The following is a 25,627-nucleotide window of genomic DNA, read 5'->3' as shown; positions in this document are numbered from 1 at the left end:
TAATTTTATATCGCTGGTTATTACAGTCGTCGAGCTTTTAATGTGTCCACACAAAAAGTGCACGCGAGGATGTGCGCGTTTGTGTATATTTTTAGCCCCTGAGCCGCCCCGAGTCGGCAAGGGTATCAAGTGAACGGAACGCTTCTTATATTCCTGTCCGGCAGGTACAACACAACTCGCCCGCGCGCATCCATCCACCTTTCCTTCTCACGCTGCCAAATGAAAAACAGGTGCTGCGGCTCAAGTCACGCTGAATGCCTCTTATTTTGGGACGCTTTTTCCTCCCTCGAGCCTTGCTGCACCCACTCTTCTATAAACGTGTAGTGAATTTTAAATGTTGTATTAAAGGTGTTTGATGAAATTGACATACTCGAAGAGATGATAATGGAAGTGAAGTTATCGGGCTTTTTCCTCGTTCCATAATTAACAAAGTGTAATTAATAATTAATTGTTTGGTTTGGGAAAACACAATGAAATAGGTGAAAAAAATTTTGTTTTCATTAGAATAATTGGGAATTTGTAAATTGTGAATTTAAATTGATTTTATGAATAAACAATAATACAATAAATAAAATTGAATGAAGAATGAATTTAAAACAAAAAAATCATTTTTTATTAAGTATTATGTAATTATTAATAAAAATATATTATTTTATATTAAAATTTAATTTTATTGAAATGATATTTGAGAGTAAAACTTGTGTTTTATATGCTTTTTAATAGCAATAAAAAAAATCATAATAATTGTTTAATACTTATTGACTGAATTTACGACTTCATTTTTTATTGTTTAGTGCCATTCATTAATTTGTTTGTATCATAAATAACTTTATAACAAGGTTCGCGCGTCACAACAATCGGAGAAAATTCGAATTGTTGCCGAGCGCTCTGATTGTTTATCAGAGATCGCAAGCAACAATCAAATTATAATCCATTGTTGTGATGCTGGAACCCTGCATTACAATATTTATTCTCTTTTTATCGGATGTTCTCCTAATAATAAATAATTTTCCGACCTTCTGTTTTGAAAAGCGATAAAAAACTGAAATTTAATTGCATTCTTTTTTGCTCCTCAAAGGAGCAATAAAATGCTAAATTTATGGATGTTCACGGCGCCGATATTTGCAAAAATTACTGGGCTCTCCTGTGCGTGATGCGAAGTTGTTAACTTGAGAGAGGTGTAATCGCAGTTCTTCTCCCGTCCACTTTTAATATTACACAAAAAGCCCAATCTCGTATATGTATATTATGGCAGCTCAGCGAGTGGAGTGCGCGCAGAGCAAGAAGGACGAAACTGCCGAGGGGGCGGTTCTTGCGTTCGCTCTGCGCGCTTTGCGCCCGCCGCTCTGCTCATTCAGCAGTGCGACCTGGGCCCAGCCTGAGCTCAGGTGACGTCTGTCCTCTCCGCTCGTCAGGTGCCGTCACGGGTGCTGCACCCCTTCGCGGCGTGATTTTCAGAGCGGCGCAGTTTCTGTCTCGAGACGTTCCGAAAAATTACTCGGCTTTAAATTAGTCCGTGTGTGACCCACTAATTATTGCTAATTCTCAAAACGGTGCACCTTGCGGGTCGGTCAGTAGTGCTCTATGGATTTGGTCTAAACCTTTAAAGGATACATCGACAATCTCAAAGGTAAGTTTAAATAAAATTAATAAATTTGGTTACATAAGAATTGTCATTAAAAAGTCTAAAATCATTGTTTTGGCACCGTGCCGCAAACGTGCAAAACTGATTCACACATACTAATCGGCTTAATGTATTTTCGTTGTACAAAAAAAAAATAGTCCGGATAAAAGCACGTGCGTGCTGTTTTATGTTTCCTTTTTATGGCGAGAGTTGTGTAATTGTTCTCCGAAAACTCCGGGAAGTGCCAGAACATAATCACTTTGCCATCTGGTTCACATAACTGGACATAAATTTGAAATTGTGATTTTTGAGGATGTTTATTTTTTGTTACTTCGGTAGAGAAAGAAGTGTCGTTATGAATTTTTTTTTTTAATATTTTCAACATCCTCTCCTTATTTTTTTTATAACCTTTATCCTTGTCTCTGCATCCTCTTAATAAAAAATACTTTTTTTGGAAGCGTGCACCGATCAAGATTTTATTATTTTTTATGCGGATCTCAAGGGTGGGCGCCGCGTGCACGGTGCGTGACGGTGCATGCCCTCTCCGCAGGTCTCGTCTTCCGCGCGCACCCCCTCGCCGGCACCATTGTTTCAGCGCATTGTTTCGCCCGTGACAATGAATGAGCGACACAGGAAGTTGCCAGAAAGCATTCTTGAACGCGCACACGTGCTACTGCTGCCCCTGTCCACGTGACAAAATCCAAACAACATCCTCCTTAAACAATTCGCTGATTGAACGATTACTCAAGAAGTGATCCCGCTTCATTCTTCTATGCTGATCCCTATTTTTTGTTAAGACTATTTTATAAGTTCCTTTAATTTGTGATAAATTGTATGGACCATAGGACATTCCTTGTTGAAAATAAAAAGTTGTTTTTATTAAGTAAAAAAGGAATTAAATCAATTTTCTTGTATATTGTTTTTCAATAATACAAAATTCATCTTAATTATCTTGTCTGCCTATCTTCTCGCTCAATTCAGAGGCGTCAGTGCAAAGAAAAGTAGATTTTCATGCTTATAGGGGCGCGTCAGACGCTATATAGGCCTGCTTTTTTTCTTTCGTTTTAGATTTTTTTGCAGAAGAATAAAGAAGTTCGTTGCAGTCTATACGCTGCGTGAACATGTCGATGAACATGATACACAAAGCACAAGTGTAAAAAGAGAATTTAATGTGACAAAAGCAGGGAACAATACCGGCGCGGAATGGAAATGGTGATACCTTGAATTGGTGCCCTCAAGTGGAAAGCCACAACAAAACCATAATATATAAAAATTCGAGTGTTCTAAGCGCCTCATCTCGGACAGGCGCAGGCATGCTCCACTGAACTTTCGATCGCGCCTTATGCGAGTATGTAAAGCGCACATTGGTGCTTTTGGACTAGAGCCATACCTTTTTTACCTTTCCACGTTTTTTTCCTGCAACACCGGATGTCAAACTAATATCTAATAAAAAATTGTTGTCCGTCTGTAATAATTCAGGCAAAACCAAATTTTCTCGTTTTTTTTATTTAAAAATAAAAATTTATAATGTATTTGATTCAGTTGAATTCATTATTTTCTTTATTATTAAAATTTTTCTGCTTAAAATTAAATTTTTTTAATTTTTATCATAGACGTTGAAAATCTATTAAAACTATAAATATTCATATATCACGATTTTAACCCATTTTAAGAGATTTTAAAAATACACGCGGCTGCTTGTGTCCTCTATTATACTTTTGCTGGCAGCAGATTTTTAAGTTGCAAATGGTCCCTTTTTGAAAAACATGAGCGCGTGTGCATGATTCTTTATTTTCATGATGGTCTCTTTTTGGAACAAATAAGTGCAGCCATAAATTATATAATACAAACGTAAAGGAATGTGTCCCTCCAGTTCTTGGAAAAAACGAGAAGGTCTTTACTGGAGTATAGAGACATTATAGAGCAACCTGCGTGCTTTCAAATTGATTGTTGTATTGTGTTAACGCGCAAACAAAGAGAAGGGTCACTGCGCCCCATTTGTCACGCCAATAAATAAGAGCTAGAGGAAGATGCGTTAACACCTTCAGACCGTTATAAAAACTTATAAAAACTCCATTCAACTTAACATTTAATTTTTATTAAATTGCATCAAAAGCCTTACATCGTTTAAGTTGTTAGCAGTTTTTTTTTCTTCAAATTTACAGTTAAGCGCACCATTTCATTATCAAATAAAAGCCATCGAAAGAGGACAAAACGCAAACAGTTTGCTCGCATGCAATATGAAATTACACTGCATTTTTCAGACTCTGCCAGCAGCACCGTGGGTTTGCTGCTTTTGCTGCACAATCAAAATGCCGGAGTAATAATACGCGCGAGACGAACGAGGAAGCAACAGGTGTTTTATTACTTCTTTTCAGAGATGCACACTTATTACTCGGTGCTGTATAGAGACGCTTAATGCTGTGAAAAATTATTACTAAGCGTGCACGGTAATTCCTCTCGCATGCAGTGAAGGTCGAATCTTGGCGCATGAGAATAATAATTGCAGCACAAAGCATCAGAATAAGAGCATAGATCAGAGTCCCGACAGGAAACCCTGCTAAGCTTTGCAAAAAACAAAACAATGCTCTACGCCTCTTCGGTTAATTAGAAAGATCAAAACGCTGCTTTGTCTCTTTTGAAGTGAAGCATCAAATTTCGGGGAAGACGTATGCAGGCTTGAATGAGCGAGCGCGTAATCCAATCTCTTTGAGAAGCGTCTTCGCTCTTTGGTGCAGCCTGCGAGCAAAAAGCTCAAAACGCGACGGTCGCAGAAACAAAAAGCACTGACCAGAAACGAAATCGTGCGGTTTCCTCCAACACTCTCGCATCAGGACGAGACGCGCAGCGATAATTCAATTTTATTTTTTTTTCAGTCGTCTCCTCTCGCTGCGGCACCGTGTGAAATTTATCAAAAAACCACCGAACAGTGTAATGAGATTTTAATGGACTTTCAACAAAGGAAGTGGTTCCATTGAATTTAATTCTCGATCGAGATTCTTTTATGTATACAAAGAGGCCTTTTAGCTTCCTTTTTTTTCTATTGAATTCTCTAAAATTATATAAATTTGAAATTGCCAATAAATTTGATGGAAATTTCAAGCGAAGGTCAGTGGAGTGTCAGTTGCTCTTTCTTTCTTTCTGAAGAGCTATACTACAAAGCCAAAGCTGAAACAACACAATAAAAGTCTGGAGGGCGTGCAGCGGAATAAAATGTGTTCGAGTCAAAGCTCGTCTCCGTGCCCAGCGTGCAGATGAGTCGCTGCTGAAGCGTTGCCAGAATTTGCACATGATAAACACTTGGTGCGTTTTATTGCCAGTGTCCATCAGCTCGCCCGGCAGGTGAATTTCGAATCTATAATAATTCTCCACTCCTTAGTCCAACCGACTTATCTAATATAAACATAATATATAGAGGAGGATGTTTAAGCATTCTATTTCCAAAAAAACTCACAAAACCCCAAAGTTGTTTTTTAATAATAAAAATATTCTCCTATATGGTTATATTTTACAATTTTACATTAATAATTTAATAAAAAATTATAAGAGGAAAAAAGAATTTAATACTGAGTATTTTGATTGGGCTCCAAATCCTTACAGTTTTGGCACTAACATCTGCCAAGCGGGAGCTGATAGAGTGACCTCTCCAAGGTCGCCAAATTTCACCTTCTACGTTTGCCAAGACAAGCTTCCAACCAAATCTCGAGAATAAAATTGTTTATTTTCTTTTAGATATGATTTGTATTAAAAGGCAATCTGCCGGACGAATTTGATTAGGCCGCGCCAGTGAATTTCTATTTCCTCCTCCCACGAAACTTTTTGCCCCCGCGCACATGATGCTGAGCTCACTGAAAGCTGCTTCTAGTCCTTTTGATTTCTTTGAGTGAGTCGAGAATACTACTCACACTTTAAATTCGTCTCTCTCTCTCTCTCCTTTCCCACGCTGCCGAGGGGGAGAGATGAAAAAAAGCACAAACAGCGCCAACCCCTGAGAGGACCAGCTGCTGCTGATCATCCCAAAGAAAAAATCAAACACCCTCCTTCGCAGCTTCTCTCAGTCAGTGCCAAAACACGGCGGCAGGAGCACAAATATTTCAGTGACGTTTGTAAAATCTCAATGTTGGACTAATTTCGCCAAGCTCAAGTGAATGGCGCGTGTTGCGGAGGAGTTTATTGAATTCAGGGAGTTTTCTCAGCTGATCACTTTACCCCCAACCTTGGAAGAGCCTGATGAACAGGTATTTAAATGGCTTCTTGTTGTAAAAACTTTTGGAAAAGATTTCCTTTTGAACTATGGAAAGTAATCTTCCAAAGTAAAATTAAACAATATAACTAAATAATTTAAATTTTAAAAATTTCATAAACTGGAAACTATATTGGAAAATATTTTACCAAATCAAACAATAATTGTTCTCTATTTTCTAATAAATTATTAAATCCACGGCCAATGATGGTCCAGAATTAGTAAATTTCAAAACAATTGTTCATATGTTAAAAAAAACCAATTCAAGTAAAACAAAAAAAGCTTATGAATGAAGGAATAGCCGGAAACACAGAAGCAGCCCAATGAAAAACGTGCTGCTGGATTTTGAGGGTGTCTTTTCCCGTTCCCACGGCCCAAGTGCAGGATGCCGCGCACAAGACGATATAAATGGGAGAGAAAAATACTAAAAATTGTGAGCGTGTGCAATAAATGGAGCTGCTTCACGAGTGTCATTATCTCTTCCGGAGTAAATAAGATATTTATTGCACCCGCGCAAGCGAGCTATTTAAGGAGGAGAGCGCGTGAAGGACCTGTTGCTTCGATTGTTGTGCGTTCGTTTTAACATAACAGAGCAACTTCCTGTGTCAAATGAGAGTAGTGCCAATTCAATAACCGCCCCGCCCATTTGCGACGCACCTTTATTTCATTATTAGCATTTAAATTAAATATGCTGCGACCAAATACCGGCACATATGTGTTTTTGTCCCTGTCTCTGATCTATTTGAAGACAAGATTAATTACAAAAAAAAATTTACGTTGTTACAGGAGGAGGACACAATGCAGACTAAAAATGTTAACCAGGTTCCTCTAAATAATGCTGTAGTTGTACCAGAGGTAAGAAAAAATTTTATAATTAATACAAATTTCAATAAATCAATTTATGATGAATAATAAAGTCATTTATTTTTGCTATATCTATTTGTATCTATTTGTGATAGATCAATAAACAAAATTTGCAACTATATCTTTTATAATTCAAAACTTAATGTAGAATTAAAATATTATTACTTTACTTTTTACTCTTTGCCGGTCTACTTTAAATTTTATTGGCAATTTTCGCGGTTGGCCAACAGTGTATAGAAATTATTCTTAATCTGTAAATAGCTCTGTTCTCAACTCGCAGTCAGTGCTGACCCAAAACCAGAATCATGTAGAACAAACTCATAACATAAAAAATCAGTTTTAACATTAAACCGCTGCACAACCACATAAGCCATGAAGTGTGAAAGGTTGTAGCGGCATCCTTGTAATTATGCAGCCTCGCGTGCCACACTTGTTGTGCGGGTAGCATAGATTCAGCTACGAATCACATTTTATAAAATTTTACACCAGAAGTATTTACATAAATTATCAAAACAAAAATTATTATTATTTAAAATAATAAAGCTTAAAACACTTGAAATTTTCCCACTTGTCTTTTGAATGTCTTTAAAGATTGATCTCTATCAATTGCTTCAGAAAAATCACCACAATCAACATCATCATCACCACCACCACCACCATCATCATCAAACCCCAGTGAAGGAAGTGCACCAAAGTTCCCCAGTGACTTCCCAGCATGTCATCATCAGCCCTGTTGCACCTTCTCTATATTCCTCAGGTACAATTTTTCAGCTTTTTTTTATTCCTTTTAAAGGAAGATGTTATATTATTTCAAAAATTCAAAGTAAATTCAATATTTTTTGTTTTAACATTTAAAAAAAAAAAACGAAATTAATTAAAATGGTAAAATTTTCTAGTGAGCCAGCCGTTGTACCTTCAGACGCCCGCTCCGCCGCTGCCCCCTCGCGTGCCGCCTACGAAGCAGCAGGGCCTCCTGATTGTGGCCCCCAGCGCTGGCCAGAGCGCAGGCGCCGCGAACCTGAGCCAGGGCGGCTCATCAGCAGCCGCAGTCTCAGGTATGATGCCACGAGTGGCGTGTTTTGTACAGTGATTTTTTCAACTTGTTTGCCGCTTAACGGATAAAACTGGAGCCCAAACAGCACTACTCCCCAGGTATGATCCTCTAAGGGTTCAGGGTGACCATATTTGTTCAGGCATTATACCTTATTTGGTCCTGAATAGGGATAAAGGGGTTTTGTATGCGATAATTTGGGGTGGTTTAGGGAAGTTTCAGGAGCATTATAATTTAACTGATTTTGGTTTGTTTATTTTTAATGATTTTATTTGTTAGAAGATTTTTTGAAAAATTATTCTTGGAAAAAATCCGTGTTAAAAAGAAATAAGAAAAATAATGCACCTGCCTTATAAAAAAGACAGGAAACAGTTTCAGAAGTAAAGGTGTTTGTTTAAATATAAGGAAAGGTGCAAATAATCAAATCGATTAAAATGAAAGACATAAAATTAGAAAAATTAAGACGAAGAAAAATCGTGTAGATTTCTTGCAATGCCCAAAGTAATCAAAAGTTGGTAAACAATTTATTTTCATTATTAAATTTTGTTTCCACGGCCAATAAACGTAAAATTATAATTAAATTTCTCTTTGATTACTTGAGAGAATTGGCGGTTCCTTCACCACGTCTCTCTCCAATCTATTTTTGGAAGAGGCAGACAACGTGCTGATTAATGGGAATTAATTTGCGTGCGTGCCAGATGCGAAGACGCATATATAATTGCTTGGATGCATAACTCTGAAGGCGAAACCACGCGTACAAATGAGCCGTTCGCCGAATAATAGAAACCGAATCCTCTTGAGGCCTTTGTCCCCGCGCGCGTAGATTTCTCATGGCGATGTTGGAAAGCGCACAATGGTAATAAAAAGGATGGCATGCCGCGGACGCGTCGCGCAGAGGGAGCAATAAAACCGAAAAAATCCCACCTGCAGAAGGAATTCACAGTTAGGTGGGTGTCGCTCGCCTTTGGGCCGCTCGCTCTCATCTGCAGATATTTTGATTTGAATATTCTGCTCTGCACCGCAGGTATATATGCGAGAGCGGAATTCACATTTCTGGGCAAGAAAATAAGGTATAATAATCGTCTCAGAAGGAAAACTGGTTTCGTCATCAGCGCAATTAGTTTTGCTGCCGCGCGCGCGGTCGCTCAAAATCACCGCTGCCGCTCTGCTGAAAAATCGTATACAAAACACGTTGGCCGCGGCACTTTTTCGAAGAGGCCGCTTGCATCAGCTGCACAATTATATGCAAATCGCTGATCAGCAACTTGATCTCCGTCATATATTTTAACGCCAACAAGCGCATTCCGATAATAAACAGCATTTAATGTGTGTGAATAAAGTTGCGAAATATTTTGTGAGAAATTCTCTCTGCGCAGTGTATTAATAACATAATTAAGAGGTGGAGTCAATTTGTGGGTAATTTTGGTCGGATTGTGTTGACGGGTCATTGACGCCTCTCATGTGTCAACAGACGGCCCATTTCACATTTAATAGAGTGGCGAGGATCGAATTTCATCTCGGGGCCATTGGGTTATTTAGCGCCAGGTCCTCTGCGTGTGCAAGGAAAGATAGTATCAAAAGTTCACCTCCTCGTTCATCAACTAATCAGCGCGCACCTACTCGTTTTCCATATCGGACGGAGATCTCGTGCGTCCACAAAACAAATTGGCTGAGTGCAAATCAGATTGTATCAAAAACATATTTGTCATCCGGCCAGCCGACTCACGACTGCGTGACCAGGCATTTTTTTTTCACATTTTAATTTGGATATTATTCCAAACATAAAAAACCAAGTTATTTACTTCTATCTTAACTTCTTATCTTTTTTAAATCGACTTAATTTTATTAATATTATGTTTTTTTTAATTCAAATTGTTTAGTTTATTTTTCCAATTGTTGCAATAATTTATAAAGAAACTATTTGTTTGGAGAAAATTAATTACTGGGCAAAACGGAGTTTAAATTTCTAATCGATGTTTGGTTTGTTATATTTTTTGCTTAAATGAGTTATTTTCTCAGGTAATTAATTATTGTGTCACTGCCGCCTGGAGCTATTTGAGTCCTTGAAACTTAAAACGAAATATCAGGAAAATTGCGTCCGCAGTCGTGTGTAAAAACGCCCATTCCCCAGCTAGATTTAGAGCTTATATAGAGACGAGTGTGCCGTTTAGGATAATGGACTCGAAATAATTAGCGGCCACGATCTGAATTTACGAGAGAGAGGATAACTAACTGACATTGTTTCCCGCCGCCGACCATCGCACAATTTACGTGGAAAGCGCCTTTGGCCAAAACAAAGGAATTCGGCTCGACGAAAAAACGAGAGGGACCGCGGCGCGTCCTGCACCCAGGGAGCGTTTTTCTCCTTTACCTGGCGCGTGTGATTCATATTATTGTTATTATTACGTGCCCGCCTGCCGTCGGCCTTTGTATAAATCTACCTGACCCAGGCTGCTTTCTCTCCACTTTATTAAAAAGGTCGGTCTCTGCAGCCATAGAGCAGCTCCAGAGGTGCAATAATTGTGTTCGAATTAAAATCTCTAGAAAATCTCAAGCACGGTTGTTTTGCGGTTTGAGAGCTTGAAAAATTCTTTTACAACCTCTTGCGTTTATAATTTCCGTCAGAATATCAGATGCACTTCTTTATCCCTGGGTAATTTTCTATTGCACCTAAACAAAAACGAGACGGTGTGATTTTACATTAAGTTTTCATCCTCGAGTGTGTAATTAAGGACGAAATTAGACACAAGAGTGTTGGTTTTTAGCAGTACCAAATTAATTTACAACTTCCTTGGCGGCTAAAAAGACGTTGAGGCGGTGGGAAAACGTCAGTACTGTCGCTAAAAACTTTATGGTTGCTTTAATTGCATATTTCGGAGAACTCCCAGGACGGAAAGTGTTTTTATACTTAGTGTGTATTTCAAATCTTCATTTTGCCCAAAATGATCAAAATATTTTGTCGTTCCTGTGATGAATTTTTGTTTTAAACTCGGCATGTTAGGCCAAGTATTTGGGCGTTGATTAATGAGCACCTTTGATAATCGCGAGCCGGCAGCTCATTTGTCATTCCTCAGCATCCAAGCTTTTATGGATAGATGAGTCACGCGCGACGCAAATGGTTCTCAATATATTCTCTTGTAAAAAAAATATTTGCACACTTTCTGCCCATAACTCGGTGTCTTGACCGACGATAAAATGATCAGCAGTTTGGCGACGCGGAAAGTGATTTTATATTTATTTGGGCTGCCGCTTTTGCTTTTCACGCAACGCCCATGAATGGCCGGATGGAGGAGCGTCGTGAGCGATTTGGCCGCTTATTATTATTTTCCTCGTCCAAGCACGCGATCTCATTTTTATACCCTGGCTGCGTCTGCGGCCCCGCGCGTATTAATAAATTATAAAAAGTTTCTTCGTTTCGTATTGGCTGTTCCCACGCCGCGACTCTGAAAGTTATTTTTATTGTTCTCACAACGCGGCACCGCAGAGCAAAGTATTTTATCGCTTTCAAATATACAGCGACTGTCCTTAAGCGCGTCACATAAAGTGGCAATATAAAATTTCATCAGACAACAGCTAAAAAAAAATACACAATTATGCTCCGTTTATTAATTATAAAAGAAAATACACTTTTAAATTCGCAATATTAAAAAAAAATGACATAAAAAATTGAAAAATAATAATCATTTAGACCTTTTTGAAAAATTTAAAACTTATGTATCGGTATTCGTCTTTCATTTTTTATATAATAGCATTCCTTAGTTTGGAATTTTATCCCCTCTGCATAAAATTATATCGCTTGGTATGCTCCAGTGCTGGAGATAGATGGCTAATCTGATGTTACCGAGGAAGGCACAGGAAATAGCCCTTGTTTAAAATTCTAATCAGCGACACGCTGTGCTGATTGGTTCATTGTTCTTGCTTTGCATTTTCATTACACAGCAAAACTGCCAAGCCGCCCGTGGAGCTACTGGAACTAGTAAAAATTATATGATTTTATCTCACCTCTCAAGTAAATTCCTCCATCTCGCGCAGATTCGCCTCAATTCGCACCTTCGTTAGTGAAATTCGGAGGATGGAAGGAAAAAAAGAGAGGCGGTGCAATATAGCGAAATAATTCAACAAATAATCCAACAGAGCGTGTCGGCTAACTTTTGTCGATTTTTTTACAACACTCGAACAATGAGAGATTCAAAGAGAGCAAATTGAAATGGCGTGAAAGCAGACTGCCCTTTTTTATTTGAGACTTTTGCCTCCAGATCACCTGTTGCGTCTCAGAAAATTTTTTTTTAAACAAATATTATAAAAAAGTTGTGTTTTGTTTTTCATTTTAAATTAATTATTAAATTTACATTTAGGTTTCTCTGTAACTTAATGTCCAGCGCATTCTGTCCTCATTACTCTCGCGACGTCAAATTTTCTCGTTCGCATCGTGACACACTTAAAGTGGAAACATTCATTTCGTGCACATTCAATTCCTCCGTCCCGAGCTGTAGCGTGGTCAGAATAACTAATTATCTCGGGAGACGATTTCTCATTTAAAGGGTTCGCTTATTGAAGTGTATCACATTTTGACTCGCAAAAGTTCCCATATGAAATCGATACACCGGCCTGTTTACGCACAGTGAAATCAAAAACTCGTGAGTGCTCAGCGAAGATTCCGCGAGTTTTCCACAGAGAAAATCCAGCTGGACATGAAATTGTTGCATTTCTTCTGCGGGCCATAGCGTACCGGACTACAATCTGCTGTAGAATGAAACCGGTCCAGCGTTCAGAAAGGAAGGCAACATGACATCATTACGATTTGTGAGAAAATTCATGCTGTGGCCAAGAGGCACCGCACGCAAATTCAAAACTCGTAGTCTGTTATTAAGCAACAATACGGACACAACGGAACCTCATAATTCTTGATTTTGAAACACAAAAAACAAAAACTCAATCCATTTACAGTAATAATATTTAATAAAGAGAAAAATGTTAACAATACGAGACTTGATTATAGTTTGTGGGAATTGTAAAACTAAAACGCACTCAGGGATTAATGGATTGGAATTAGAGTGCTGCAAATCATTAGAATGGTCCCTTGGTTTTCGAGTATGGGATGTTGCAGAGGCGTGTGTTTCAACAGACATACTCTTACAAGAACAATGAAAATTGGATCACAATGAAAGAGGCGTGCCAATTAAGCGGTTTTTGTGCGTGGGAGGAACAAGATCTTGATCCAGATTTGGTTCTCGCGCTTGATTGAAAAATCGACAAGTCAATTTGAGCGAAGGGCTTGACTCAAAATATAATTGGCGCAAATTTTTATGGAGGCGTCAAAAGTGAAATGCCTATATAATGAATAAAAATCCAATAAAAAATAAATGCAAATATATAAAAACCGCAAAGGTCGCAGTCAGGTGCTGCCACCGACTTAGAGGGTTCGAAACTGCTTCTCAGGGAGCAGTCTCCGTGACAATAACAGGTGGAAGTGGAGCTGCAGAGTCAATTAGTTCCGGTAGCGACGGCGCTTCCTGCCTCGTCTCTCATTTTAATGGAGGCAGACAAGGAAAATCGAAGGAGAAAGATGCAGAGCAGAAAATTAAATGCGCCGTGCAAGCTCCTATTCTATATAATCCATTTTCATAGCGGTTCCTTTTTTTAGATTTTTTTCACGCAATGCAAATTTCTTTTGAGAGTGTGGTGGAGAAGACAAATTCTGAGCAAACCGCAAAAGTGTGATGGGCGTTTTTAAATATATGAATTCAGCCTTCGTGACGCGGAGAAGCAACTTGCTTATAATAAATAGTCAACGCCTTATTTTTGTTGACGTCACAAACTCAAACAACATTTTCCTGCGGCAATAAACTTTTCCGAATAAAAAACCGACATTTTATGGCGTAAGCGGGGCTTTGTTATGTTTCAAGAATTATATCCCACAAGTAGTCTGCATTCCTCGGACACCAATTGTTTTGCCGTGGTTGGGAATAAAAAGCTTCTTTAAATTTGAAAAGATATCCTGTCCAGATCCACCCCTTTTGTATTGTGAGGGGGCAGCAATACAATGAATTTATTCATCTTAAGAAATGGTCCGCTTTGTTGCTGAAAGGATCAGCGTCCTTTTACTTGAGGATGAATGCTAAATGAAGAAAGGATCGTCTTTCCTGGATAATCCCTCAAAAGAATATTTAAATGGGACAAAGAATTTTAATTTTTCCCTCAAGCAATCTTCGGATTTTGAAATTTGAGTAAAAATTTCATCATTTTTGATTGATTATCGTTGTCGGAATAATAAATGAAAAAAAATTTTGTGTGGAAAAAATGGCAGATGAAAATAAATAGAAACGGCCAGGCAAGGAGGAGCGGCCAGGCAAAACGGTCGGCAATAAAATACACTGTCACACGCATTAGGAGGAATTTTATAAGAAAAGCCAACGGACTTGAATGAGCAGTGCGATAAGCAGTGGCCAGTCTCAGGGAGTTCAGGGAGCAGCTGCAGTTGCGGCGTGCCGTGCGCGACCAACTGTTGTCCCTCTCAGGGAGGGAGGAGGGGGCCCTTCCTCACAATACCTGTTCCGTCTTCCGAAACGGCTCGCTCTAGTCTAGGAGCACGCGCCGCGGGCCAAAGTGCGTTGAGACTGCAAGTGCGACGGACGCCTCAAAGGGCAGGGATGCGCAGGGTCAAGCAGTGTGAGGCTCGCAGGAGGCGTTCGATGACCGCGCCGACCCTCACGACCAGACAGAGGGACGCACTTCTGACGGCTCAGAAATTGCTAGCAGGTACTTTTCACTTTAGCTGGGGGTATACAAATTTTAGCCACAATAATTTATCTTATTTATATAATATGAAAAAAAAAATCATTGTGTCATTTTATTTAGTTTAAAATATTGTTTTTCAAAATTATTATTGAGAGAAAACTGAATTTCTGAACTTCAAGAAATTATTATACTTTCTTTAATTACTGCTTGGCATTCCCACGGTTGGACCATTTTATTTTGAAAAAGCTTTTCTCTCCCATTGTGGTCTTTCTCCTCGTTCTCGCGATCTGTGCGATACGTCTCCAGATTCATCATCATCGCTCTGCAACACAATGCTAAATTCTGCATCCTCCGGGAATTTCACTTCTCGTGTCACTTTCGACGGAAGATGCATCGTGTGAATAGTCGCAGTGCAGTAGTTATTAAAACAAGAGGGTCAAGTGTGTCTCTGTTTTTTTTGGTTCCACCGGGAGAGGAGCAGTGCATTAATTGGCCCTTCTAGTATTTATGTACAGAGCAGATAAGATGCGCGCCGACCTTTCTCTCGGCTTAAAAAAATTAAAACAGGAGCGGAAAGAGTTTGTTCCCAAAGAGTGCCGGTAGCGGAGATTCGTGTACTCTCTGCTTGTTTCTCGTGTTTGTTGTGCTTGGAATACGCCGCGAGCATGGGAATTTCTGTAAAGTGATCTCCACCTCGCACATTATAACAGTTCTCCGTCACATTAACAAATATTTATTATATACTTGGTTTTTTCGATGTCCTCTTATTTCGATACTAAATCATCTCCAAGAATAACAAAAAATATAATTTTAAATAAAAAGGACTGGCTTTTTTACAAAATCCAGAGTTTAAATATAAAATAGTGTATATTATTCTAGCTGAGAGTGGTTTTAGTTTCCACTCGAACGCCGTTAAGCGCGTTGTGGCAGCTCGAGTATGAATTTTCACCTCCCCTTGCCTGAGCTCAAACACCTTTTCCGGCTGGTGCGCTAATTAAAATTCCAAGGTGGGTGGTGTTTGTTCGTCATAGAGGAGTAGCCATCCATGTCTGCAATTAAATTAAGCCGTCGCTCCATCTCCTCTCTGGACTTTTTTAGCCTTGAGCTGCGAATTTATTTGCCAACGAGATTGTGCCCTTTATCTTTATTAATGCACGCGCATTTTTCTCCTAATTCGAATTAATGACACTGGATTTTCCTGTTTCAGGCGTAGACTTGGACGGCTATGGGCCCTACAAGCCAGTGCCGCCTCCGAAGCCGCTGCCTCCGACCGGCTTCCAGCCGCCTCCCTATCGCATGCCACCTCAACACCCTGAGCAACACGAATTGCCAGGCGCAATGATGCAGCCAGAGCAGACCCACGGGCCTGCTGCCCTTCAAACTCACTCCAACAAATTTCCCGTAAGTACTCAAAAAGATCAAAATCTGCTAATAAATTTAAATATCAACTTTTCCGTAACATTTAAAATGGTCAGTTTTAGAAAAAGAACTTTGTACAATATTGGAATAAAATTTTATTTTAATTTTTTAATAATACTTCTCTTATTATTTATTCATTTTTCTCGATTCAGATACATAAAATAAAAAAAAAAAAAATTTTTCACTCTTGGTAATTCAATGCTAAATTACAATATATCTTCATTGTTATGATCTTTGTCTTTTCAAATTTTTTGCAATAAAAAAAAACAGTGATGCAAACCACGCGATTTAGAAGTGACCAATTTGAAATAATTCTCAACCTGAAATGTGCCAGCCTCAACCACCACGCCTGCACTATATACTCTCGCATGACAGTCATTGCGAAATTGATATAAAAACGAGCAATTATTACAAGGCAGAAAGACAGTAAAAAACTATTTTTTTTTCTATATCTTATAATACTTCTTGCTCTTGAATGAAATTGCAATTTTCCGCCGCATTATGCAGTGCAAAAAATCCGACCTGTCAAGCGCGAACTTTAGCCGGCGACTGTACTGCTGTTTTAATTCGCTGCCGAGGCGTATATCATTTCCACTCGGCGATTGATCCCATGAGATAAAAGAATTGCAAATACAGAACACGTTCTTCTCCGTGCGGAGGAGGACTGTACAATAGCCTGGCTGCAGAGAATTCCCAGCAGTCCGTCGCTGGCTCTCGATCGGTGCACATCGGCGTTTCATTTTTGCACACGAAATTTTAATCCAACTTCCGCGGCTGAAACTTTATAAAACCGCAACAGAAACTCGGAAAGGTAATTCGCTTTTTGCTACTTAGGCACCATATGGTGAGTTGAACGCAGGGCCATCTTAACACTGCATATCGCTCGTTTCCGGCATGCCAACGATGGAGGTAAAAAAACGCCGGCAGACGTGCGATTAATTGCAGCAGACGCGGCGGCGTTGTCTTTTAATCGCACACGTGCGACGGACTTTTTGTCGCTCCTTTTATTTTAATTATATTTAAACTCCTTTAATTTTTCTCACTCGGCGCATATGCTTAGTCCCGATATTAAATTTGTCTCATTTCGTTTGAATTAAAACAATCATCATCCGAGGAAAATGTAAATTTCACTCTCATTAACATAATGGCCGAGGCCAATTAACCAACCGTACGTGGGATTTATTTTCGTTCTCTCATTCGCCGCCTTGAGCTCTTACAATAATAATTAGTTTCTTTCTACTTTGTTCTTCTCCAGATTGAGCGCGAGGTGATTGTGACGAGCAGCGTTGAGAAGAGTTCGAGCACCTTCAAGGCGCGCATCCTGCCCGAGTTCCGCGGCCAGTCGGGGCCCACGACGTCCCGCCTGCAGCCGGTGCACTCGCCCCGAGGTCAGCACAGACCACCGCCGGGGGCCATCGCCCCAGACGCTCCCACCAGACATCTCGCGTGGACGCCTGACTCCGTTCCAAAGGTTGGTCATATTTGCAAACAGATTCTTTATCAAAATGATTAATTTGAAGAGAAATGTAGAATTAAAAGTAAAAAAGTAGGAAAAATCGTTTCATATTAACTCAGCAACTCAGTTACTTAGAAATATTGTTTAAGTAATAATTATTGAACAATATTAAATTTTATTTGGCAAAAGACGTTTATTAAAGCACCAAAAAGTGCTTTAGTTTAATTAAATTTTCCATTACATCATATTTATGATTGCTTTTTTTTTTATAAGTTATTAAAAAGGAAAATAATTGAGTTATTATTATTAATATTATTTTTCCATTTTTAAACTTTAAGGAAATTTCAGTAAATAAACTAAGTATTATTTTGTACTCTCAGAGGGTGAGTTGCGACGCTGAGCAACTTCTACTGTCCCGAGGCGTCACCGAGGACGAAATCAACCGTCAGCGCCAACTTTACAAGGCGCACACCATGCATGACGTTTCTCGAGGACCCCCGCAAGACCCCTACGGACTGTACGTACGCAGCCCCTACCACCCCAGCGGTCCAGAAAACCCCTACATGTACCGGCAAGCAGAGGGTGTCAACCCCAGAGGACCTGAAGGGGTTCCTCGGATGCAGGAGGCGAGCAGTTCTGGGCAGAGGGCACCGGAAATGGTGCCTGGCGTCGTTTTCTCCACTCCGACGCCGCGACCGAGACCTCAACCTGAGCAAGAGCCGCCCCATCACAGACCTCCGCCGCCTCCAACCACCGAGAGCCCAAAGAAATTCCCGGCCAAAACGTACCACACCATCAAGGACATGATCTCGACGCGTTTTGGCGCCAAAGAGGCACCAAAGGAGGATGACGGAGGTTTCAGCAGACCGGCCGCCGAGGGCAAGAGCGACGAGCCCATTTACCATCACCAGGGTGTGTACACGGCGCACAGATTGAAAGCCAGGGAGGCTGGAGATGGGGGCGGAAGGGCCTCGGCGGGAAGTTCGGACTACGAGAAACACAGCAGCGCAGGAGGAGATTCGGGAAGAGGGCCATCAGCTAAAGACACAAGTACTGAATCGAGCTGCAGCCCTCAAAGCAGGCAGGACATTCAAAGTAAGAAATAATTTATAAATTTTCTCTATTACGTACTGCCCATTAAAATTTTTCGCTTAAAACCTTATACAATTTTATTTTATAATTTATTAGAACTTTTTCTTTTAGATGGAGAATCAGAATGGGTTGACATGGTTGAAAGTGAGCTTCGACAAATTCTTGACCCAAGGACAATGCACACCATGCCTCCTACAGCAGCTCCTCGGATGGGCGCCAACTCCAATCTGAGTGAGAGCGTGGGCTCAATGACTCCCCCTCTGCCTCCACTCAGCCCCTCAGGGTCTCCCTGTGCCTCTCCGAAAGCAAACAGAAACTACAAAAGCCAACCAAATCAAAGGTGATTTTATTAAAATATTTCCAGAGCTAAGTTGTGACTAAACTTTAATTCTAGCATAAGCCAAAGTGCAAATAAAAGTGCAGCCAAGGCTAGCGGCAGCAAAAACACCCCTGCCCCTAGGGCGAATCCTACGCCGAATGGACCTCAAAGGGGCTGGAATAGGCCAAAATCTATGCCAATGTCTCCCATGGAGAAGGGTGGCAGAAGTGCAAAGAAGGAGATGGCGGCCCCAAATAAAAATAGTTCAAAGATTGTTATGAGTAAGTTGAACAAATTTTTTATAATATATTTTTTAATAAATTGAACTTTTATTTTTTTTCTTCAGGTCCACTTCACACCTTTGGGCCTCCAGACAGTACTGCTGACATGACATCAACGACAACTGGACTTGACCTGGACTCTGTCCTGGACGGCCAGACTGAAAACACAAGTGACGATGATGACGACGAAGAGGATGAGGATGACATTAGCACCACGGTGGACACAACTGACGCTCAGGCCATCCGCAGACAGTTAGAGGGTCTTGAGAACATGTACTCGGAAGTGCTGAAGATGCTCGGAGTGAAAAAGTACACAGGTGGAGGCGGCAGGTACGTGGCAGACACACGGCCCAACCGACGCAGACTCTACGGCTCAATGTCCTCGTTGCCCTCGTCAGTAAGCAGCCGACCGGTTCGAGAACGCAGAGGGCGGCAAGAGGAACGCAAGAAGGTCAAAGACATCAAGGTTGGTTTCAATTCTCCTCTAAAGTGATCTCAAAATAATTACAAATTAATTGTTCAGGGAATCAATAAGCGCTTCCAAAGGTTAGAATCGCACGTGGTTACATTGGCAAGAAGCGTTGCTCACCTTTCTTCGGAAATGAGGACACAACACCTAATGCTACAGGTAATACCGATATATTAATTAATTTTTTGTTCTCGAGAAGAAAAACTTAAAATGATTTATAATTCAAACTCTTTGTTGCTTTTATAAGTAAATTATAAATTAAATTAATATGTATGTTTGGATAAAAATTAACCAAATTTTTTTGTCAGGAAATTGAGAACATTCGAGAAGAAGTGGCAAACTTACGCGCCACTCAACCATCCTTGCGAGCTCATTCCGCCCCAAGGATCACCTCCCTTAAGAACTACGAGCCCTCAAATCCACTTGGGACCAACACAAGGATAAAAAAGCTCACCAAATTCTTCGGCGATGAACCGCCTTTGCTCAGATTGTTCCTCCGGAAACTTGGCTATGAGGTAAAACATTTTAATTGAAAGTTTAAATCAAAAGGTAATTTCATTTCTTTTTGCGCAGAAATATGCAACAAACTTTGAGTCAGAGAAAGTGGGTCTGATGGAGCTGCCTTATGTGAGTGAGGAGCGCCTGCAGAAGATGGGCATCCCTCTTGGACCTCGACTTCGAATCCTCCAAGAGGCGCAAGTGGCCGCGAATGCGTGCGCCAATCAAGACTCTACCTTCAGCGTGTATGTCGTGTGAAATTCAGTGCTCAAAAGACAAAAAGTGTGTAAGTAAAGCGCAGCGTTTGAACTTCTAAGGTTTCAACACAACGAAATATATGAAACCCCATTTAAATATAAGTCCGGGCTCCTCGACCCCCGTCTACTTGTTTTAGACAGGGTGGGAAATTGAAGGAGCCCTTGGCAACCAAAGCACCAAATGAATACCTTGTACAGACAAATTAGTGCTCATTTTTTAAATATTTAAAATTTACATATTGCAAAAGTTGGAATTACCTAAATAAAATTATTTCAGAATTATATTATTTTAATTCATAATGTTTTTGTGATTTTAATTACTTCTAACCTTAATAATCTTGCAATTAAATTTTTAAACATGAGGAAATCGGAGATAAATATTGCACCATCATTAATTTTAAATACCAATTCTTTTTAAAGAGATTATGTAAACACTGGATTTTTTGCTGTTAAGAGTGGTGATTTTTGAATCAACAACTTTGGTCGACAGACAAGGTTCACGCCAAGGGTCATGCACTGGTGAGATTTGAGTGCACAAGCACCCGTCATCCTCGAGGGCACTTGCACTTGATCAGGAGAGTCGCGGACATTTAACTTGTTTGAATATTATTGCGCATTTCCGCAGCTGGGATTGCACTCAACGAAGAGTCGAGAGAACATAGAAAATGAGAGTGCAATACACAATGTAATTTATTGTGGAAGTTATTTAGCATCAATGTATTGTTTTTTTGCAATTCTAACAAATTTATAATACTCAACGGCTATCAAGCTTGTTGTGGTGAACTTAAAGATATGCAAAAAGCTATTAAATGGACATTTAAAAAAGGTCAAATTTTTTTGGAGAACTTGTACTAAATAATAAGATAAAACCTTTTTTTGAAGATTTACTTTAAAAGAATGGTTTGATATACAGACAAGTAAAAATTAAATATAAAATCAATTTAAATAATATTATTATTGTTCAAAATTAACAAAAGATTAAATTATTTTATGATTCGAATATTTTTATAATGAATTAATTCTTTTATGGTACATTGCACCACAGGTGTGCTACAATGTAAAATATAATATTCATAAATACAGTGACATAAAAAAAGAAAGATAATAAACATTTAAATTAATTACAAACCTGCGCAACTGCATGCAAATTTGTACTATTTTTTAATACTTTTCATTTGGGTAATTTTCAGTAATTTTAAAAGATATTTAATACAAAAGTTAAAAAGAAAAATAATAACCAAAAATATAACCATTATATAAGGAAATGATAAATCGAAAGAGCTTCATTTAACGCAAATGATTATATTAATTAATTTTTTTGAAACAGTATAACAAGGAGTGTAGTTAGAGGAAATTATTGATCTATTTTTAATGCTCTTCAGCAAAATTATGATTTAATTGTTCCATGAATCATGGGCAATTTTTTCTCAAACTCGCATTGACCCGTCATTCTTTTATTTGATAATTGATTCAATGCGTTGAAAAGGGGCAGTGGACCGCCCTACGGGGCACGGCCAAGCTGGTGAATAAAAGGCAGTTCGCGCCGCGACAAACAAATCAGTTCATCAGCTGCTATTAGTCGACATGGTGCCCTCGTCAACTTGCGTCCTGCTGGCCGTTTTGGCCTTCACCACTCTCATAGTCGCCGAGAGGGTCTCGTTCGAACCTTGTTCAGGTATGAAAATTGCAAATAAATAATTGCTCATATTAAGTTATTATTAGGAATAACCCTCGCTTTAATTTTTTATTCAATTTTTTATTAAAAATTTAATTAAGTGATAAAATTTTACTTTTTTATGAGCTAAATGAACAATTGTTTTTAAGTGAAAACCGAGAAAGTGTCTCTCTAATTTAGATCGCGAGAAATTTATGGTCGGCATTGAAAGTCAGATCTTTACTACGTCCTGCTCATCGCGTGGTCACTGGGCGCAGTGCAAAGGCCGGAAGGGTCACGAAGGTCACGCGTCATCGTGATGAAAACGCGCGAGCAACGTTCAGATGCACTTCACAGTCACAATAATGGGGCATAATTTCTCACTGCCGCGCACATATTAGTTTCTCAAAGGCTAATGAAGAGAGCGAAAGATTAATTCGATAAACAGTCTTCTGATGAGTGAATGAAATGGGAAGGATTTTTTTCTTTGCGCATAGAAAGCCAAAGCAAAAACATTTTCATAAAATTTAATTGACCGGAGAGTGCCCTGACACTCAAAGCGAGAAAGTATATAATTTTTTACTGACCACAAAACGCACCTGAAGAGAAATAGAAGAAAATGATGTACTTTAAGCATAGCAAATAGGACAATCATAAAAAAAGCTTATATTAATATTTTCATTATTTTTAAATACATCTTCTCAGCTAATTGTAAGAAGCGAAAAGTGAATTTTAAATTTTAAAATTTGCAACATTTCAGGAGGTATGAAGAACTGCGAAGTGAACTGGGTCGAAATTGATCCTTGCGCGGAAGCAGCCACCGGAAACCCTTGCAGGACAAAGAAGGGAAAAGTTTCTTCAATTAAATTCAACTATGCAACAAGTACGCAGTGCACAAAAGAAAATTATTTTTACTACATTTACACATAAATTTTCAGGCGTTCCCAAGGATAAAATGGAAGTAAGAGTATTTTGGGCAAGTGCAACTGGCGACCTTCCCTTCGCCGGCCTTGACCCTGACGCGTGTTCGGTCACCCAGTGCCCTGTGGAGGCTGATCACCCACAGAATCTGACGTACTCTCTCACCATTCCCAAGATGACCTCATCCGTGAGTTTAACGATTTTTTTATATTATATATGCATAAAAAATTACTCTAATTTTTCTGGAAATATTGTGTGAAAAATCGTTTTTATCAATTTTTTCACGGCACGGTTGAGTTTCTAAAAAGAAATAAATATTCCCTTGGGAGTAAAAATAGCTGCTTGAGTAACTCCGCGTCTTTCAGTGGCGAGAGCGCATTACTTTTAAAAATTAATAGAAAAGAGAGGTCTGGTGTTTTCGGTCGCCCGCCCGCTGCTGTTTGGGACTCGCTCGAGCGGCGCAGCAAAATGATCTCATTCCAATATTGCAGCACACTTTTCATTTCCAAAAACGACAATGCATAATCACCTCATAGCTTTCGTTTTATTTCGTTGCCCTACTCCCTCGCGATCGATTGTTTCTGCCTGGTTGGCGAGAAGATCAGATCCTTTGAAAATCCGATAATGCGAAATTTCACCCTCTCACTGAAAAAGGGCTTTTAACGATAAATTTTTTTGCAGCGCGTCTACAACGTCAAGTGGGACCTGCACGACGACGACAAAGAGGTGCAGTGCTGCTTCCTCACCAAAATCCGCATTGTTTGAACAACAACTTCTTTATTGTACATAATGACGTTTGTCAACTGCTCTCATTGATTAATTGTGCCTGCGGCGCCGAATATCTGCGGAGCGCCGATCCGCTTCAATTGTTCTCTTCTATTGTGTAATTGTGCAATTAAGCTTAAGATTTATACGAATAAAAGTTATTACGCAAAAGTAGAATAATAGAATTCAACTCTCGTTTTGTTCACTCTCAACACTGCGTTTTATATTCGGAAGAAAAGAGACCTCAAGGACAGACATTATTCTGAAACATTGCTGTAATTGAAATGAACTGAATAACTATCGTAATGGTTCAAACGTAATTTTGCTGCTTTAAAATTTGAGGCAATATTATAAATTGCCTATCATGGTGAAAATTCGCCTTTCAAAACTTAGGGAACAGGAAAACATCAAAGACGTAATTTGGAAACAAAATTTATCATTGTACGCAAATGAAAAGTGTTAATTGCAATAATAAACGGATAGATAATAAAGGATTAATTTGCTCTAACACCTGTTGCTTGACTTTTTGTTTCGTGAGCCATTCGCTAATTAAATCATTTTAAAGCAATGATATGATGTGATGTTTTTTGTTTGAAGCCTCCCAATTGAACAGATTTTTTGCTTCTATGTTGCTGCAGGCAATGTGCTTGCGTGATTTCAGCAATTAGATCTAATTGCAAGAGAAAATTACAGTTCAATTAGAATTTAAATATAATTAATATTAGCTCGCTTGGCGGAGAAATATTTTAATGAGAAGAATTTTTACGGTTGAAGGTGGTCGCGGATGCTTTTCATTTTTCGGTGACGCGCCACCGCATAGACTCGGCGATTGTGTCCGTCTGCTGTGTTGCTCTGATTGCCACGGCGAGATGAGAATCCCTCAACACATCACTCTCTCGCGAGTCAACGCGAGTGAAGGGCCTATTAATAAAAGTTTCAAAGAGATGCATGAGCGAAAATTCTAACGGAAGAGCGTATTTTTTTCATTAGAAAAGTGACTAATCAAAAATCAAACCCAATTTTCTATTAAAAACCACAAAATCCTATAAAAAGTGTGGATTATTTATGCAGAAACCATACTTAATTTGACGTCAATTTATATATTTGGAGATAATGATGTAAAACATCAATAAAATAATCAACACTGCATTCAAATCATATCCTATTTTGCCACAGGAAGCAGCACCCTTTATAGAAAATTGAGTGCTTCTTTATGGCTGGATAAAAGAGTCACGCCGAGAGCTCATCGCAATTCATTACAAAGCGCAGTCTTTGTGGCTGCGCGCATTCTGGGTCACTTTTCATTTGCGCGGCCGTGCCAAGAAGAAGAGGCGAGTGATCGATGGAAAAGAAATTATTCGGGTTCGAAAAGCTGCGTGCTTGAAATTCACACTTTCTCGGCACCTTCTGTCTATTTGTTTGTTTTGTGCACCCAAAACTATGAACACAAACAGGGAGATGAAAGTTTTTCTTTCAGGAATGTTAATATGCGGGCCGGCTGATTTGATTTTTCGCTTGTTAATTTTTTCCTAAATTAGCAAAATTCTTACAAAACCGTTCAGAATCCGGACATATTAGTCAAGCTTTAAAAGGCAGTTAATTCACCCTAATGGGACATTTAATAGGGAATTTTCGCTCTCCGATAGCAATTTCACGTGCGCAAATCTCATCAACGTTTTTGCATTGCGCGGAGCCTGTATAAAGTTTTCTTTCTCATCTCACGCCTGACTTATTGTGATGAGAAGCAATTGCTTTTCAACTACAAATGACACGCCTATCGTGCTAATTTGCGAGTGAAGGAGAGCACGTTATTTGACTCTTGTTGTTTTTGTCCGTTTTCTAATGTCAAAAGTGCGGCGCTCGCCGAGAATACAAACGAGATGGAGCGGCCGATTTGCGTTTTCACTGGCCACTTGCCACAAGATGAAGAATTTATCCTCAAACTCTCAGTGCAGCTTAACCCCAAGAGAGAAAGT

General features: G+C 39.3%; 3 protein-coding genes across 6 annotated transcripts in view; 2 read left to right on the top strand and 1 right to left on the bottom strand.

Moving 5' to 3' along the window:
- LOC132199475 (cell death regulator Aven-like) overlaps window positions 1–25,627 on the bottom strand; it is a 35,340-nt gene that overhangs the window by 3,858 nt on the left and 5,855 nt on the right. The gene's annotated exons all lie outside the window — the stretch shown is intronic.
- LOC132199470 (serine/arginine repetitive matrix protein 1-like) lies at window positions 1,352–20,611 on the top strand. 4 transcript variants are annotated; one of them, XM_059624202.1, is made up of 13 exons: window positions 1,352–1,630; window positions 6,654–6,722; window positions 7,347–7,488; window positions 7,628–7,786; window positions 15,728–15,921; window positions 17,195–17,410; window positions 17,776–18,490; window positions 18,599–18,827; window positions 18,882–19,087; window positions 19,153–19,553; window positions 19,611–19,715; window positions 19,865–20,071; window positions 20,130–20,611. In XM_059624202.1, exons 2-13 carry the CDS (start codon window positions 6,666–6,668, stop codon window positions 20,310–20,312), a joined length of 2,814 nt encoding a protein of 937 aa, XP_059480185.1. In that variant the 5' UTR covers window positions 1,352–1,630; window positions 6,654–6,665; the 3' UTR covers window positions 20,313–20,611. The 4 variants fall into 4 exon arrangements, with proteins under 4 accessions (XP_059480185.1, XP_059480184.1, XP_059480187.1 ...); XM_059624201.1 differs by lacking the exon at window positions 1,352–1,630 and adding an exon at window positions 5,605–5,862; XM_059624204.1 differs by lacking the exons at window positions 1,352–1,630; window positions 6,654–6,722; window positions 7,347–7,488 and having other exon boundaries at window positions 7,777–7,883.
- LOC132199982 (MD-2-related lipid-recognition protein-like) lies at window positions 21,828–23,836 on the top strand. Its single transcript, XM_059625118.1, has 4 exons — window positions 21,828–21,986; window positions 22,726–22,848; window positions 22,904–23,073; window positions 23,568–23,836. Exons 1-4 carry the CDS (start codon window positions 21,896–21,898, stop codon window positions 23,649–23,651), a joined length of 468 nt encoding a protein of 155 aa, XP_059481101.1. The 5' UTR covers window positions 21,828–21,895; the 3' UTR covers window positions 23,652–23,836.

This window comes from Neocloeon triangulifer, unplaced genomic scaffold (assembly GCF_031216515.1).
Source record: "Neocloeon triangulifer isolate White Clay Creek 2 clone unplaced genomic scaffold, ASM3121651v1 ptg000014l, whole genome shotgun sequence".
In the NCBI taxonomy this organism is placed as follows: domain Eukaryota; kingdom Metazoa; phylum Arthropoda; class Insecta; order Ephemeroptera; family Baetidae; genus Neocloeon; species Neocloeon triangulifer.
The sequence above is the reverse complement of the archived record's forward strand: the minus strand, read 5'-3'. Positions and strand labels throughout refer to the sequence as shown.

Coding starts and splice junctions, on each gene's coding strand:
- LOC132199982 (XM_059625118.1), top strand. CDS start 21,896: ATGGTGCCCTCGTCAACTTGCGTCCTGCTGGCCGTTTTGGCCTTCACC. Junction 22,849..22,903: donor TAAATTCAACTATGCAACAA/GTACGCAGTGCA, acceptor ATAAATTTTCAG/GCGTTCCCAAGGATAAAATG. Junction 23,074..23,567: donor TTCCCAAGATGACCTCATCC/GTGAGTTTAACG, acceptor ATTTTTTTGCAG/CGCGTCTACAACGTCAAGTG.
- LOC132199470 (XM_059624201.1), top strand. CDS start 5,773: ATGGCGCGTGTTGCGGAGGAGTTTATTGAATTCAGGGAGTTTTCTCAG. Junction 17,411..17,775: donor CGCCTGACTCCGTTCCAAAG/GTTGGTCATATT, acceptor TTGTACTCTCAG/AGGGTGAGTTGCGACGCTGA. Junction 20,072..20,129: donor TCCGGAAACTTGGCTATGAG/GTAAAACATTTT, acceptor CTTTTTGCGCAG/AAATATGCAACAAACTTTGA.